Source organism: Salvia miltiorrhiza, chromosome 3, assembly GCF_028751815.1.
Source record: "Salvia miltiorrhiza cultivar Shanhuang (shh) chromosome 3, IMPLAD_Smil_shh, whole genome shotgun sequence".
In the NCBI taxonomy this organism is placed as follows: domain Eukaryota; kingdom Viridiplantae; phylum Streptophyta; class Magnoliopsida; order Lamiales; family Lamiaceae; genus Salvia; species Salvia miltiorrhiza.
In genome coordinates, this window is record NC_080389.1 from 59,159,392 (window position 1) to 59,176,666 (window position 17,275).

The 17,275-nt window shown below is 32.7% G+C and overlaps 1 protein-coding gene across 1 annotated transcript; it reads left to right on the forward strand.

The window, feature by feature from the left end:
- Window positions 1–11,037: 11,037 nt before the first annotated feature.
- On the forward strand, window positions 11,038–15,946 carry LOC131014905 (MLO-like protein 6). The gene is made up of 15 exons (XM_057943057.1): window positions 11,038–11,292; window positions 11,667–11,724; window positions 11,830–11,978; window positions 12,070–12,186; window positions 12,364–12,424; window positions 13,358–13,446; window positions 13,596–13,670; window positions 13,757–13,851; window positions 13,954–14,003; window positions 14,125–14,165; window positions 14,255–14,428; window positions 14,523–14,558; window positions 14,660–14,727; window positions 14,835–14,895; window positions 15,321–15,946. Exons 1-15 carry the CDS (start codon window positions 11,170–11,172, stop codon window positions 15,756–15,758), a joined length of 1,635 nt encoding a protein of 544 aa, XP_057799040.1. The 5' UTR covers window positions 11,038–11,169; the 3' UTR covers window positions 15,759–15,946.
- The last annotated feature ends 1,329 nt before the right edge of the window (window positions 15,947–17,275 follow it).

Below are 17,275 nucleotides of genomic sequence, written 5' to 3' on the forward strand. Positions count from 1 at the left end.
CGTGTTTTAATTCACCGAGGACTGTTTTGCAATTATCTAAAGGCGGAGGGGTTTAGTTGTGTAATTAATCTGTTATATCGCATCCGTTGGATTTGATCGAGCGGCTGAGATTGAGGAAGGTTTCAACGTTAGTTATAACTAACTTGCACAGCTCATCTTCTTCGTTGAGAGAGCTGTTTTTGCAGAACACGCAGAGTGAAGAAAAACAGAGAGAAAAACACTTGTTGTTCAAAGTTTGTGTGAGACGAGTGATTTCTGTAAATCGAGAGTTGTATCTCTTGTATTCGAAGTTTGATCAATCAATAAAGTGATTCTAGTTTCTTGGCCCGTGGATGTAGGTTGAATAAACCGAACCACGTAAACCTTCGAGTTCTTGTGTTATTTTTTGCATTTCTCGTCGTTTACCTTACAAGTGGCGCCGTCTGTGGGAAGGGGAAACCACGATCGGCGAGAAGATGTCAATGCCAAGAATCGAGTCGGAGAAATTCACGGGGAAGAACGATTTCGGATTATGGCGGATAAAGATGAGCGCACTTCTCACGCAGCAGGGTTTGGCATCGGCCTTGAAGGAAAATGATGTAAAGCCTTCATCACTTTTAAAAGATACTGATTCAAAGGAAAGGATAGCAGCAGCAGCTGATGCAGATCTGAAATGGGCAGAAATTCGTGAGAAGGCACATAGCCTAATCATATTATGCCTTGGAGATAAAGTGCTACGAGAGGTGGCAAGGGAGCAATCTGCAGCAGCTGTTTGGGCGAAGTTAGAGTCAATTTACATGACGAAATCTTTGGCAAATCGACTCTACCTGAAACAAAGGTTATATTCTTTCAAGGTTCTTGATAATAAACCCTTAGAAGATCAGCTTGAAGTCTTTAATAAGATCATAGATGATCTTGAGAATGTGGATGTAAAGATTGTGGATGAGGATCAAGCGATCATACTGTTGAACGCTTTACCTCCTTCATATGATCATCTCAAGGATGCCATGTTGTTCGGTAGGGAGAATGACATATCTGTGGAAGAAGTGCAGGCAGCTTTGAAAGCGAAAGAACTCCAGAAAGCATCTGTTTCATCATCATCGAAGGGAAAAGAGGCCGTAGGTGAAGGCTTATCAGTAAAACAGAAAGGTGGAAAGTTCAAAAAGGCCAAGAAGGATCCCAAGAAAGGAAAGTCTGATAAGGAGAAGAAACCTTCAGATGATGATACTCAAAATTGCTATCACTGCAAAAAGCCTGGACATTGGAAGAGAGATTGCTTGATATGGAAAAGAAACCAAAAGCAATCGAATTGCAGTGAGAAGAAGGAACCCAAGGAAGATGATATTTGTGATGCTGCAGAGGCCCTGAACATAATGGATGATCACATAGATCATCAATGGGTACTAGACTCAGGCTGTTCATTTCACATGTGTCCAAATGAGCAATGGTTTTCTGAACTCAACCATCAGGAAGCTGGTTCAGTCTTATTGGGCAATGATCAATCTTGTTCTGTAGAAGGAGTTGGATGTATAAAACTCAAGCTACACAATGGCACTGTCAGAACATTGCAAGAAGTTAGGTATGTTCCTAACCTAAAGAGAAATTTGATTTCACTTGGGATTCTTGAGAGAAAGGGATATCAGTGGAGATCCATAAATGGAGGGCTTGAAGTCATCAAAGATAATAAGGTTGTCCTAAAGGGAGAAAGAAGAAATGGATTATACTACTTGTTGGCAAATACTGTGGTTGGAAGCAACAATTTGGCAAAGCAGGACTTGACAATCTTATGGCACAAAAGGCTGGGGCACCTGGGAGAAAAAGGTCTCAACCACCTACTCAAACAAGGAAAGATCAGTAATCCTTCAAACTTCAAGCTGGATAAATGTGAGCAGTGTGTATTGGGGAAAAGTAAGAAGCTCAGTTTTGAAACTGGGAAACATACATCAAAAGGAGTCCTGGAATACATCTACTCAGATTTATGGGGGCCAACAAAATCTGAAAGTCTGAGCAAGGGGAGGTACTTCATGTCTATTATGGATGATTACTCAAGAAAATTATGGGTAATCATTCTGAAAGATAAGACAGAAGCTCTAGACAAATTCAGAATATGGTGCAAGGAAGTTGAAGTGGAGAAGGGTGTGAAAGTAAAGTGTTTAAGGACAGACAACGGGCTGGAATTTGTATCCAAAGATTTTGATGAATTCTGCTCTGAAAGGGGTATAAAGAGGCACAAAAACTGTACCAGGAAACCCACAGCAAAATGGGGTTATAGAAAGAATGAACCGCACAATACTTGAAATAGTGAGGTGCATGCTGTTTGAAGCTGGATTACCTAAAAGGTTTTGGGCAGAGGCAGCTGTCACTGCAGCTTACTTGATAAACAAATCACCATCTGCTGCTATTCAGTTCAAATGCCCAGATGAAATGTGGTATGGCTCAAATCAAACATACTCACATTTGAAAGTGTTTGGATGTAGAGCATATGCTCACATCAAACAAGACAAGTTGGAGCCAAGAGCCATAAAATGTATCATGCTTGGTTATCCAAAGGGAGTGAAAGGATACAAGCTGTGGTGCACTGAGGCAGGATCTGGGAAGGTTATAATCAGTAGGGATGTTGTGTTTGATGAAACACAAATGCCATATCTGGTAAATGCAGAAAGTTCAAACTCAAATCAAAATTCACAGAATGAGATTGAAACAGTTCAGCTGGATCATTTGGGAAGGCATTGGCCAGAATCTACTGATTCAGGTGGAGGCACTGAACACCAACAATTGTCTGAAGAAGAGGAATCTCCTGCTGACTCCAATGATAATTTGAAAGACTATCAGTTGGCAAGAGATAGGACCAGGAGGAACATCACACCACCTCACAGATTTGGGCATGCAGAGATGGTCTATTATGCTCTCAGTGTGGCAGAAGAATTGGAATACCAGGAACCTAGAAACTATCATGAAGCTATGAAAAGTGCAGAAAGGGAGCAATGGCTGCTAGCAATGAAAGAAGAGATGAACTCTCTTGAAAGAAATGGTACATGGATCTTAGTTACAAAGCCATTGAACAAGAAGCTAGTGAGTTGTAAATGGATTTTCAAGAGGAAAATTGAACACATTGGGAAGGAACAGATCAAATACAAAGCCAGACTTGTGGCAAGGGGATTTACACAAAAAAGAGGGAATAGATTATAATGAAATATTCTCTCCAGTTGTAAAGCATACTTCCATAAGGATTCTGTTGGCAATAGTGGCTAAATTTGATCTGGAGCTTGAGCAAATGGATGTTAAAACGGCCTTCCTACATGGAGAACTGGAGGAGAAGATTCACATGACTCAACCAGAAGGTTTTGTTCAACCTGGGTCAGAGAATAAGGTATGTCTACTGCAAAGAAGCTTATATGGTTTAAAACAAAGTTCTAGGCAATGGTATAAACGGTTTGATGAGCATATGAAAGTATTGGGCTTCACTAAATCAGAATATGATAGTTGTGTGTTTATAAAAAGAAAGAGGGGTTCTGCAGTTGCCTATTTACTCCTATATGTTGATGATATGCTAATAGCTAGCAAAGAGAAAGCTGAAATAAGGATTGTGAAAGAAGGTTTGAGTAAAGCTTTTGAAATGAAGGATCTTGGTGAAGCCAAGAGAATTCTTGGGATGGATATTGTTAGAAATAGAAAATCTGGGGAGCTCTGGTTACACCAACAGGATTATATATACAAGGTGTTAAGGAAATTTAACATGCATGAGTCAAAGGCTTTGACAGTACCTCTAGCTGTGGATGTGAAATTATCTGATGATGATAAACCACAATCAGAAAGAGAAAGGATGCAAATGAGGAATGTTCCATACTCAAATCTTGTAGGCTCTCTGATGTACACTATGGTTTGTACAAGGCCAGACATTGCTCATGCAATTAGTGTGGCAAGTAGGTATATGGTGGATCCAGGAAATGCACATTGGGAGGCACTGAAAAAGATACTTAGATACTTGAGAGGCAGCTCTAGTAAGGGTATTCTATTCAGAAGGGAATCCACATCAGAGGGATCAGAGTTGATGGGATACACTGATTCAGACTATGCAGCAAATGTTGATAACAGAAGGTCACAATCAGGCTATATATTTACTTTGTTTGGTGCAGCCATTAGCTGGAAATCTTCTCTTCAGTCTGTGGTTGCACTCTCCACTACAGAGGCTGAATATATGGCAGCAACCGAAGCAGTAAAGGAAGCCATTTGGTTGCGAGGTATAGTATCAGAATTTGGTGTTAAACAAAAATCTGTATGTTTGCTATGTGATAGTCAAAGTGCTTTGTACCTCATGAAACATCAAACTTTTCATGAGCGCTCAAAGCACATTGAAGTAAGGATGCATTTTATTCGTGACATCATTGAAAGGGGGACTGTAAGCATGCAGAAAGTGCACACTAAAGAGAATGCAGCTGATGCTCTAACAAAGGCATTGCCTACTGAAAAGTTTGAGCATTGCTGGGATTTGGTGAATTTGTTACCAAGAATCTAAGGAGCTTTGTTAAGCTCAGCTCAGTTTTTTTTTTTTGGAGTTTGGGAATCGGAGTTTGAAGCTAGTTTGCTGCTGGTTTTGGGTTAAAATACTTTTGCACGAATTAGGTGGAGGATTGTTATTTTAATTCGTGTAAAAGCGTTTTTTCAAAGGCTGAGCTCGTGTTTTAATTCACCGAGGACTGTTTTGCAATTATCTAAAGGCGGAGGGGTTTAGTTGTGTAATTAATCTGTTATATCGCATCCGTTGGATTTGATCGAGCGGCTGAGATTGAGGAAGGTTTCAACGTTAGTTATAACTAACTTGCACAGCTCATCTTCTTCGTTGAGAGAGCTGTTTTTGCAGAACACGCAGAGTGAAGAAAAACAGAGAGAAAAACACTTGTTGTTCAAAGTTTGTGTGAGACGAGTGATTTCTGTAAATCGAGAGTTGTATCTCTTGTATTCGAAGTTTGATCAATCAATAAAGTGATTCTAGTTTCTTGGCCCGTGGATGTAGGTTGAATAAACCGAACCACGTAAACCTTCGAGTTCTTGTGTTATTTTTGCATTTCTCGTCGTTTACCTTACATGTATCATACTATCATAGTAGGTAAATGCCTTTGAAAAAATAAAATACACCAAATTGACGTTATTTATCATTATTTTTTAGGGAGGATTATTTTAGCACATGATTCAATACTACGTAATGTTACGTACTAGTCAGATTTCAAAATTATTCCAATCTCATAGACAGTATTTCATTCCTTCAAGAAAGCCCCTATGACTTTTTCGCCCAATATTTGCGGAGAAAGACCACATAAAATCAATTCAGAATGATACGGATTTTAACAAAATATGTACAATTAAAGTTGAAGAATCTTAATTTAAATGTGAATTAAATTGTTTGCACCCTACTACTATAAATGAGATAGTATGTTCTAACCTCCAGTTTGATTTCTACATTAAAATTTTTAAAAGTTTTAAAATTTTATCCGGATACTAAACAAGGAAAGAATGATCTTTATATATCGAAAATGTTTTAAATGATTTTTTTATTGTGATAATAATATACGTGTTAAGTATAGTAAATGATACATGTTGCGTTTGTGTAATAAATTAATTTTGTGCATGTAGCTGCCGTTTGATTTGATTTAATTTAGTGGATGTGATAGGTACTGTTCACACGATTGCAGAATAATTAATTAATTCACCTAGTTTTCGATTAAAAGATTAGAATATAGGTCGACTTATCCATCATAAGCCGAATAATGCAAACTAAATATTTGATTAAGTTGAATTATTTTATTAATCATATCTTATCTCAAACCAAACGCCTGCTAAAAGTATAAATTATTGCAATTTTCATGATCTCCTTCTCAAACTGATGTAGACTTCTGTGGGTACATCTGGTACCTCTATTTTACTTATATTTATTTTTCTTGATCAAAAAAAAAAGAAGATTCTCATTTAAAAAAAATACTTAATAATTTATACATGTATGTGTATATATATATATAATATATAGTACATGTTTTTTGTTTTAAAACTTGGGTATACTTGTGTATCTACAGTCAATTAACTTTAATATTCATTTCACTGATTTAGAAAAATTAAAAAAAAGATTGAATTCTTGTACCATTTTTTTAATAAATCTATTTTTTCTTCTTTTTTGCAACAAATTAAGTCATTATAGTTCGAGGACTAAATCCATACCGCTTGAAAATATTGAGAAATCGATTACCTACCTGCGACAACTTGATTAAACGGAGGATTCCGCTTGGAGAGAAGGAAGTTATGTGCAACGCAAGTTGCCAGAAGGAGGAGTCAACTCACCATCTTTTCCTCCGCTGTCCAAAGACAGAAATGGTATGAAACGAAATTCAAAAATGGGTGGGAGTAGCTACTGCTCAACCGAACAACATCGAAGCACACTTTGAAGCTTTCACAAATCTTAGCAAAATGAAGAACAGTAGGAGGTTTTTATCGGCACTCTCGGCATGCACCACATGGCTCATCTGGAGAGCAGATTCGAGTGTAAGAACTGGGAGGTTAACAAGATGATTGGAGGAATAAAAGCTAGGATATAGAGTTGGAGCAAGATTTTTGAATTGACTGATTCGGATATTAGTTTTCAGGATTGGTTCTCAAATGATATTTCTAGTATCATTATGTAATCTTCTTGGTACCACTGGTACCATTTTTTTTTTTAAATAAATCTTTTTTCTGATAAAAAAAAAATCATACTTTTTAAAGAGCATTTACTTTGTAGGATTAACCTAATAGACAAAAATAGAAAAATTAATCTCTTCTTTATATATTAAGATGAATTGAAAATGTGAGATATCCCAAAACTCTTGATAATTTATAGTATTATTTGAACTCATTTTACTTTATTCATATTCTATTGAAAGAGTAAGATTGCAAATAATAATAATAATAATAATAATAATAATAATAATAATAATAATAATAATTATAATAATAATAATAATAATATTTAATCTTAAATATGCAACCACAAACTTGTCCAACGACTATCCAAAATTACCTAATTCTATTTTTTGGAAGGGATAAACTTTAACGAGAAAGATAAGAAATCGAGAATTCCAGTTAATCTAGAAAATTTAAATATGTCCTTTAATGGAATTGAAAAGAGGGCGAGGATCACCTTAAATGCCAAGGATTCAAATGGTCAAGCAATGCAACTATATACTAACTAACTCTTAATTTACATTATTACACGCGCGTTGATTAGTTCTTCTTGACTCTTTCAATCATCAACCCTCTCTTTGACCTTTTTATTGATTTAGTTTTTGAGGATTTTTTGAGTTGTTATGAAATTCACAATAACTAACTTTCAACATGAGAATTTCTGATTCCTCGTGTCAAGAAAAAGAAAAAAAAAACCTTTCGACATGAGAATCACACCAATAAAGTATAACTCCATTTATCCATAAAAATTATAATCTTATTATTATTTTTGATCATTTATAAAAATTATAGTTTTATTTTTTAAAAAACTGTCTTATATTTTAAACTACATTTAATATTTTTACAAAAACTCTTAACTATTTAACACATTAATTTTAGTGGATTTATTTTTCCACTCAATTTTGATGAATTTCTTTCTTTTTATTTATTTATTTTTTTTCATTTTATACACATATATATATTAACCATTTATTAAAACTCGTGTTCCCAAAATTACACTACAATTTCTGTGGACAGAGAGAATATTCTGTAGTTCACAATAGTGATCGACATAATCTTCCAACCATTCAAATTTTTCAATATTTAATTAATTTCACGCTTTTTCATATCATATATTCTTTCCAACTCAATCAACCACAATATGATAGTCCCTCCGTCTTGTATATATAGGCTTGTTTTTCTGTTTCGGATGTCTTAGCTTATTTACATAAAAAGTAGTAATATTTTTTTTACTCATTTAATATTATATTCATATTTAATTTTTTAATTTACTTAAACTTTAATTAATTATTATATAATAAATATAGGCATATTAGGAAGTTTACTTATATATTTATATTTTTAATGATTTTTCTTAATATTTGTGTAAATTCTAATCAGCCTATATACATGACGGAGGGGGTATATAATTATTTTCAATTATGTTAAAAATAAATTGAAGTAGTAACAAAAACTGTAAGAACTCAACAAATGACAAATTAATAAAAATTCAATCTTGATGTAACTCGTGTATAATAACTATGTCAATATGTGTATATTTTTAGAGAATGGTAACATAAAATTTGTACTACTTTAATTTAATTTTTAATACATAATATACAAAAGATATTAAGTATTTAATTAGGATAATATCAAAATGAAGCAATCGTAAAGCGAAAAGGGCACAAAAATTAGAGGCCAACGTTGTGATTGAGCAAGGTGTGTGGGCGGCCATGGCGTCTATGCACAAAGCAAATTTTTCTCAATTAAATGACGTGGCGGTCGAGTATTGGGGGTAAAAAAATTGCCGATTGTAGGCGGCAATGCACAAGCATTTTTTTATCAACTGACGTGGCGGTCGGCTATTGGGGTTTTAAATGTAATTGTTATGTTGTAATCTTTGACCGCCATTCTCATCATTATCTATATTTTATAAGACTTCATATAATACCCCCTCCGTCGCATCTGGTTTACTGCTTTCCAAAAAAATAATGATAAATATCACTTTAAACCCCGAACAATTTTCGTACTATCAATTATATCTTGAATTATTAAAAACAATTTTTTAAATCTTCAACTATCAATTTTGTATCAATTGTACCCTTTATCCATTTTTCATCCTTTAAATTTTTAATGAGTAATGCATATAATCACGTCGTTTTATATAGTATAGGTCAAAAAAGAATGATTCTAAATATATTGTAGTATCCGGTGAGGCACGTCAAATTTTTGAAACTAAAAAGTGAGCGAATGATACAATTGATACAAAATTGATAGTTCAAGGTTTAAAAAATTATTTTCGATAGTTCAGGATATAATTGATAGTGAGAAAATAGTTTGAGGTTTAAAGTGATATTTACCCCAAAAATAAGGTAGGTAAATTAAAAAACTATGAATAAAATAAATAAGAAAAGATATATAAATAGTATATAACCTTTTTTTTTTGAGTCAAGACATTATAAATAAAACGTCTTTCCCAAAAAATTAGGATGTTTGAATTATTGAACATTGGTATACTGCCATTACTTTGACTTCTCTCTCGTATTCGGTAGAAATCATCTCTATTGTAGGATTTATGAATCAATCTGGTCCACATTTCTTGATTAAATAGTTGATCATCATTAATTTCAATACAAAATTAATAATACGTCGACGTTATATATTAGAATAATATTTCTTTACATTAACTAATATAATATTTCTTCACATTAACTGTATATTATATAAATAAAGATCATTGATGCAAAATAATTAATTTATAATTACTAGAATAAATAATTCTTTATTTGACTCGTTCTCTCCGTATATATATTAATTAGTAGGAACTATTTAAAAATGCTGCTATCATATTCTCGATATGCAATTGTTTGCCTAATTTTAGTAATTAACTTATGATTATGTACTATACTTTACCAAATGAAATAATAATAAGTGGTGAAGAAAGAACACGACCTACTATATATATAGTGGAGAAATGTAAACTCCAAATTTTAGTTTTGTTGTGAATTTATCAGAAATTCCTTTTTGGTCCGTCCCAACGAAATTGAGTCATTTTTTTTAAGGAATAAATTAAAGTTACATTTCCATTCACTCTCTCTTTCATTTTTTTACTTTTCATTCATTTTTTCACTAAATACTACTCCTTAAGATTTGTGCTAAAAAAACGTCTCATAATTGTTAGGACGGATGGAATACTATATGAATGTTATCATACGTGTATGATGGTATGAATATATAGTTGATTTTATTAATTATTTAAATAGTAGTATCAAATTATGTAGTTTGACCAAACTAGATAAATCAACCCGTACTACGTGTAAATTGCTATGACATCGTATTCATTGAGTTAATAATTCCATAAGATTGACAAAAGAAGAAAGAACGTAACGTAATTAGTGGAGTGAACAGTCTTATAGGTAAAAAAAATGTTTTCTTTACCCAAAATATTCCTATACTAACATCCGTGAATACTATATATATATACACAAGAGTGCGTTTCAACGAGACTCTTATTTTTCGTGAGACACTAAAATCCTTATTTTTCAATCATGACATATATACTATGAACAAGACAATATATACTGATGAATAACGAAATTTAAAAAATTGATAATGAATAAGAAATATAAATTGATGAACAAGGCAATATTTACCGATGAACAATGTAATATATACTGATGAATAACAAAATTTAAAATATTTTGCTCCCTCCAGAATTCGAACCCTGAGAAAAAAATTTCTCCCTTTAGATACAATATCAGCCATATGATTGATGAAATAAACGCACGAGATCGTGTCTCAGGTCTCACTAAAAATAGGAGGGTCTCATTGATATATATATATATATATATATATATATATATATAGGGTCAAGTTAAACAGAGAATTATTATATATTTCATTTTGAACAAGTCTATACATTTTACGAACAGATTAACATAACTAACGAACATACGTATTTAGTAAAAAAAAGAGAAAAACTCGCCACCAACAGGATTCGAACCCGGGGCAAATTGTTGTTCATGCGGTACATTGATCTGTTCGTAAAAATTGTAGATCTGTTCGTTTTTATATCACGAATTCTCTATTCTCTAAATATTTAGCATTCTCTGTTTAACTTTTCTCTATATATATATATATATATAATTCAAACTCTATCACGACTATGAATTAGTCTTAATACTTAATTATTCAATCACGAGTATGAATTAGTCTTAATCATTTCTCAATCACATATCAACGACTTCATTCTCTCTCTCTCTCAATCGCTCTCTTAGCATTTTTCTGTACTCGCTAAATGCGGTTAGAATATTCAACTCTCTCTCCCTCTACATGTATATATATACACAGATCAATATTGTCATCTGCTCATTTCTTATCCAATAAACTACTAAGCTCATATTATTAAGTGAAGTGGTTCTACACAACTACATTACATGTATTGCTCCAAATCTTGTGTTTGTTTATTAGTTGAATCGATCGAGCATATTCGTCTAAATAAAAATGGACGAGTTGCCTAAGGAGAAGACGTTGGAGGCGACGCCGACGTGGGCGGTGGCCGTCGTTTGCTTCGTGTTGGTTGCAATCTCCATCCTCATTGAACAAATCATTCATCATACTGAGTCGGTATGCTATTCGCATTTTGTCGATCCATTATTTTAACTTATCTCTGCTCTCTATACTCATTAATTAGTACTCCCTCCGTCGTCCCGGCTTTTGGTATCCAGTTGAGAACGGCATGAGTTTTAATAAAATGATTGATGTGTTGTGAGTGGAATAAGGGTCTCATATTTTATGTGAGAGTTAAAATAATTAAAGTGGAGTAAGGGCCACACCTACTTTAATTTACTAAAAATAGAAGTGGATACCAAAATGTGGGACGGTCAAAAAAGGAAAGTTGGATACTAAAAGTTGGGACGGAGGGAGTATTATATGATGTACTAATAAATAAATTTATGCCTGCCGGCCTCTTATAATTAGGCTTAATTTTTATGTTGCAGTGGTTAAAGAAACGAAGAAAGGCACCTCTACGTGAATCACTTGAGAAAGTTAAAGCAGGTAAATCAATGTTAAAATTGATCACTAGCTAAGCTAGTTTAAGTATACATACTTTTGTTTAATTATTATGAATCCTTTTTAACACTTTTTTTTGGGGTGAAATAGAGCTTATGCTGCTAGGGTTCATATCATTGCTGCTGACAGTATTGCAAGAACCTCTTTCTAATATTTGTGTTCCAAAAAAAGTTGGACATTCTTGGCATCCTTGCCAGTACACGGACAGTGGCAAATATTATGATCCATGTATAAAAAAGGTAATTATTTAGTATATTTAATTTATCCGTTAATTATTTATGAATACTTAATCGTTTCTGATGAATTTGGTTTATTTTACAAAAATTGCAGGGGAAAATTCAGCTCGTATCAGCTTATGGGATACACCAACTCCATATCTTCATCTTTGTATTGGCAATTTGCCACATAATTTATTGTATTGTCACTTATGGCCTGGGAAAACTTAAGGTACGTAAAGGATTAATTGGAATATAAATTTGCCCCCCTAAAATATTTAAATTATCTTCAAAGTCATTAATTGAAGACGTCTATGTATATATGTCACAAAATTCAAGATATCCCGATATATATATATTTAAGTGGTCTATATATATAGTTAAATTAATGATTTTCCCCCCTAATTAGATGAGGAAATGGAAATCATGGGAGGATGAGACAAAGACGGATGAGTACCAGTACTACAATGGTGAGTATCGAATGAAACCTCATTATCATTTTTCTGTATATCTAGATTTATGATGGAGAAATGGGAAAGCGCCATGTAACAAAACACGATACAATTAATAATAATAACAACTCAAATTCGCCACGATTATTAGCGGCATATTTTGATTTGTTAAGTAATAAGAGCTAGGTCAAAGCAAACTGGCAATAAAATTGAATATTGGATTGTGATCAATTTCCTGTTAATTTTGGCTCTATTTATCCTCTATTATATATGAATATATAATACATGAAACAATATTTTTCTGAAAAAATCCTAGCAAGACAACATTAATTTTTAACATATTTCCTAGCAATACAGGAATGAGATTCAATGTACCACACTTTATGTTCCACTTTGTGTCCCATTTTCAAATTTGTTTAATTTCTTATGTATATTTTCTTCAATTTCAATTTTATATGCTTTAGTTTAATTTTGTGATTATTAACTAGGTTTTATTCCATCAATTTAGGGTATATAATTATTTTTTATCATTTAATTTCACTTTTATTAGCTAATAATAGGTTGATAAATTCAAAGTTATGGTTTATAATTTTTAAAAATTTTAATTTTTTGAAATAAAACTTCAATATAATACATTTTATTTTTATAAAAATATTTTTTTAAATAATAGATATAAGCATGAGACACAGTGGCACACATAAAATCGTGGGACACTGGATCTCATCTCAGCAATACACGTCTCGTTTGGAGACTTTGATGATAGAGACCTACTCCTTTCATTATTAGTAACTTTATCTTTATTTATTTTTTGTAAGGAGAAATCACAACCACTAAATAAGTGCGTGTGTCGGTGTGTGTGTGTGTTTATTTAGATTGATATACTAAATTTGTATGTTCATTTTAAAAAAGAATGAAATATTTTTGTTGAGTGTTTATTGTGTGTTGATGCAGATCCAGAAAGATTCAGATTAGCTAGGGAAACATCGTTTGGGCGTAGACATTTGAATTTCTGGAGCCGTTGGTCTCTTCTTCTCTGGATTGTAAGACTTCTTAATTAACTTATTAGTATCATTTATTTTATATAGATATTATGCTTCTTCTTTAAATCAATAAAAATAAATATATATATATATATATATATGTTATAAAATTCTAAATTTTGATTTGTATGCATCTTCTACTTAATTAGGTGTGTTTCTTCCGGCAATTCCTCACATCCGTCGCTAAAGTTGATTACTTCACACTTAGACATGGTTTTATAACAGTAAGTCATTGCATCAATTTTAGTATTCCACTTCCAATATATGCATATAATTAACCCCACAAAATAAAACTGTCACAAATTTTCAGGAACATCTAACGCCTCAAAGCCAAGCGTCATTCGATTTCCAGAAATATATAAACAGATCACTTGAAAAAGATTTCAATGTCATTGTGGGAATAAGGTTTAAATCAAATCTTTGATTTTCTTCATTATTAATACAAATTCTCAAAATACTACTTTTATGCCACATTTCATATTAATCAAACTAATTTTTGCAATGCAGCCCGGTAATATGGTTTTGTGCCGTTCTATTCCTACTCACCAACACCAATGGTGAGTCCATCAACCAATTTTACCTTCTTTTTTTTTGTCAGATTTCCACTAATCATTGTGAAATTAATCGAACAACTTAATTAAGACTAATGCAATTAATTATCTATGTTTCTTTAAACAGGGTGGTATTCGTACTACTGGCTACCGTTTATCCCTTTAATCGTGAGTGATTGCTTTCCAATTAATCTCGTGTTTCATTACTGCCTAAAATGGTATATCTGAGTTTTATTAATTTATATAAACATTCTTAGATAATACTATTGGTGGGAGCAAAATTGCAAGTGATCATCACAAAAATGGGAATGAGAGTTCTAGACAGAGGAGATGTGATCAAAGGCAGCCCTGTTGTTCATCCCAGCGACGACCTTTTCTGGTTTGGTCGCCCCCGTTTCATGCTTTTCCTCATCCATTTTGTTCTTTTTTTGGTAACTTTTTCCCCATTAAATTAACAAATCAAAAGAAAATTCACAGAGTTCAGACAACCTTAACTATTTGTTGTGCTTGTGTTTTAATTTGCAGAATGCGTTTCAAATTGCTTTCTTTGCTTGGAGTTGGGTAAGTCTTCATCCGTTGCAAAAATGTGCAACAATTAAAAGGTTACAATTCTATTTCAATATTTTAACATATTCATATAACAAGATTTTTTTTCCCTCCAGTATGAGTTCGGGTACCCGTCGTGCTACCATGAAAATATTGAAGATATAATCATACGAATTGCAATGGGGTATAGATCTAATTAATCTTTCTATTATGGGTAAATTATTATCAAATTTTATTTTTTTAGGAAAACATTATTCAAAGCCTAATTCGTGTCTATTTTGTGTTTTCCAGTGTCATAATTCAGTTTCTATGCAGCTACGTCACTCTCCCTCTCTACGCCTTGGTCAATCAGGTAAATAAATAAACGAGCCAAGCTCAAACTTTATGCACAAATTCACTCATATATTATTATGGGTGTCCTATTAAAATACTCCCTCCGTCCAAACGAAATGTCCTGTTTTCCTTTTTGGGCTGTCCCAAACGAAATGTCTTGTTTCCTTTTTTGGCAATACACTCTCTCTCTATACTTAATATTTAAATAATTTCCACAAACCCACTTTATCTACTTTATACACATTTCTTAATCTCCGTGCCGAAAAGAAATGAGACATTTCGTTTGGGACGGAGGGAGTATTTAATAGGACACTTACACGTGAGTAGTCTGCATCGTGCAGACATATGCACGAGAGACCTCGATCCTCAATTTTATGATACTCGATTCGAATAAATTAACTTAGCCCCCTTTTTTTCAACTACTTTGAAATAAACAAAAATCAGATGGGATCGAAAATGAGGCCAGTGATATTCAGCGATCACGTAGCGTCGGCGCTGCGCGGATGGCATCGGACAGCGAAGGAGCACGTGAAGCACGGGCGGCCGTCGGGCAGCAGCACACCGTTCTCGAGTAGGGCGGCGTCCCCGTTGCACGGTAGCACGTCGCCGCTGTATCTGCTTCAGGGCTACAAAAGATCTTATGAGGAAGGATCTCCGGCTAGGGCAGCAAACTTGAGCAATGAGGAGTCGGACCACGGCATCCCTCACGATGTCGATGATTTTAATTATGGAAAATATCCATTTTCGGAAACTTCAGTTATTGAGATAGAGAATGATATTGAAAATCCCCCTTCTCCAAGTGGAAGAAGCAGCACAACCAAACATCAAATCCATAGCAGTTTGAATGATTTCTCTTTTCGAAACAAGGAGAATGAAAGCTGATTTTTTCCTTTATTGTTTTTACTAGTGAATAAATTGCCTTTTCTTTCGTATGTTTTTTTTTATTACACACGTACTTTGTATGGTTCAAATGGATCATCCAGATGTATATGAATCATTTTTCACCCTTAGATAATGATTATGTACTATATATTAATCATTTTTTGAATTCATAATTTTTTTTTACCACAAATTCATAATATTTTATAGTAAATTACAATCATCAATCCACTATATATCTTCACAACTTTGCTGCCCTAGCCGGGTTATTAAGGAACGTCATGGGAATCTCAGCTGGGATGAGGGGGGATTTAGAGTAGAAGGGAATCGGAGATTGAGTACAGGCTGGTGGAAAAATATTCTGAGCTTGAGCTGGGGTGAGAAGGGTCAGTGGTTACGAGAGAACATGGAAATTATGCTAGGGGAGGGGGATTCTGTTCTTTTCTGGCACCATAACTGGGTGGGAAATGGGATTCTCTCGGACAGTGACGTAGCCAGGATTTTGTTTCAGGGGGGCCCAATTTGTAATAATTTTAAAATTATATATATATATATATATATATATATATAAATTAAAAATAAAATTATTTTTTTATCAATTTATTTTATGTACAATGCATCGTTTAAAATTAATAGCTAGGCATTGCTATATTATAACATATAGTATTTTTTTAGATTTAGTATTCTAAAATTATAATATAAAAACTTCATTGTAATATTTAAAATAAATGAAATCAAAAAAATCTCTTTCAATTTGAGGTACTAAGATTAATCAAAATATGTTCTAATAACTTACATAACAAAATTTAGGATTATTAATAATAATTAATAACTTGATATCTGAAAATAAAAGTAATAATTGGATTCATTCACTAACGCACTACTTCGCATAACTAAAGAAATACTAAATCCTCATTAATAATGTAAATACGAATAACATATATACAAAAAAGAAATGAAAACTAATTCACTAGCATATGGTTTGAGCTAATAACTGATATGAACTAAGATTAATTACTTAAATATATTAACTATAATATCTAATATTAAATGGGAATTTTATTAAGGAAAACTATAATATGTAATACATAATAAAATCAAGTTATAATTAAAAAATATTATTAATAAAGAAACTAAAACAAACAATCTATAACATAATTTAAAAAGTAAAATAAACTTGAAAAATAAATTGCAAGGTGATTATAAAAAAAGTTACATTTAAAATTCAAAATTTACTGTTTTCTTTATGATCGTTCATTATAGATAATTGAAAATTAAAATTTACTCTTTCAATTAAAAATAATAACAAACAATATAAAATAACATCCACCTAAATTAAAAAATATTGTGAATTTATGATTGTTTTAAGGAAAAAAAGAGATTTTTTTTTAGAATTAAAAGTACATATATTTAACTAAAAATATAAATATTACTATATATATATTAGTAATTATTTTGAAATTTCCAGTGGGGCCCAGTGCCCCCACTGGACCCCCCCTCCCTCCGTCACTGCTCTCGGA

What these genes read in the sequence shown, in the direction of transcription:
- LOC131014905 (XM_057943057.1), top strand. Translation starts at nt 11,170, where the DNA reads ATGGACGAGTTGCCTAAGGAGAAGACGTTGGAGGCGACGCCGACGTGG. An exon ending in ACTTGAGAAAGTTAAAGCAG is followed by an intron (nt 11,725 to 11,829) that starts GTAAATCAATGT and finishes GGGGTGAAATAG; the next exon opens with AGCTTATGCTGCTAGGGTTC. An exon ending in CTTTCTTTGCTTGGAGTTGG is followed by an intron (nt 14,559 to 14,659) that starts GTAAGTCTTCAT and finishes TTTTCCCTCCAG; the next exon opens with TATGAGTTCGGGTACCCGTC.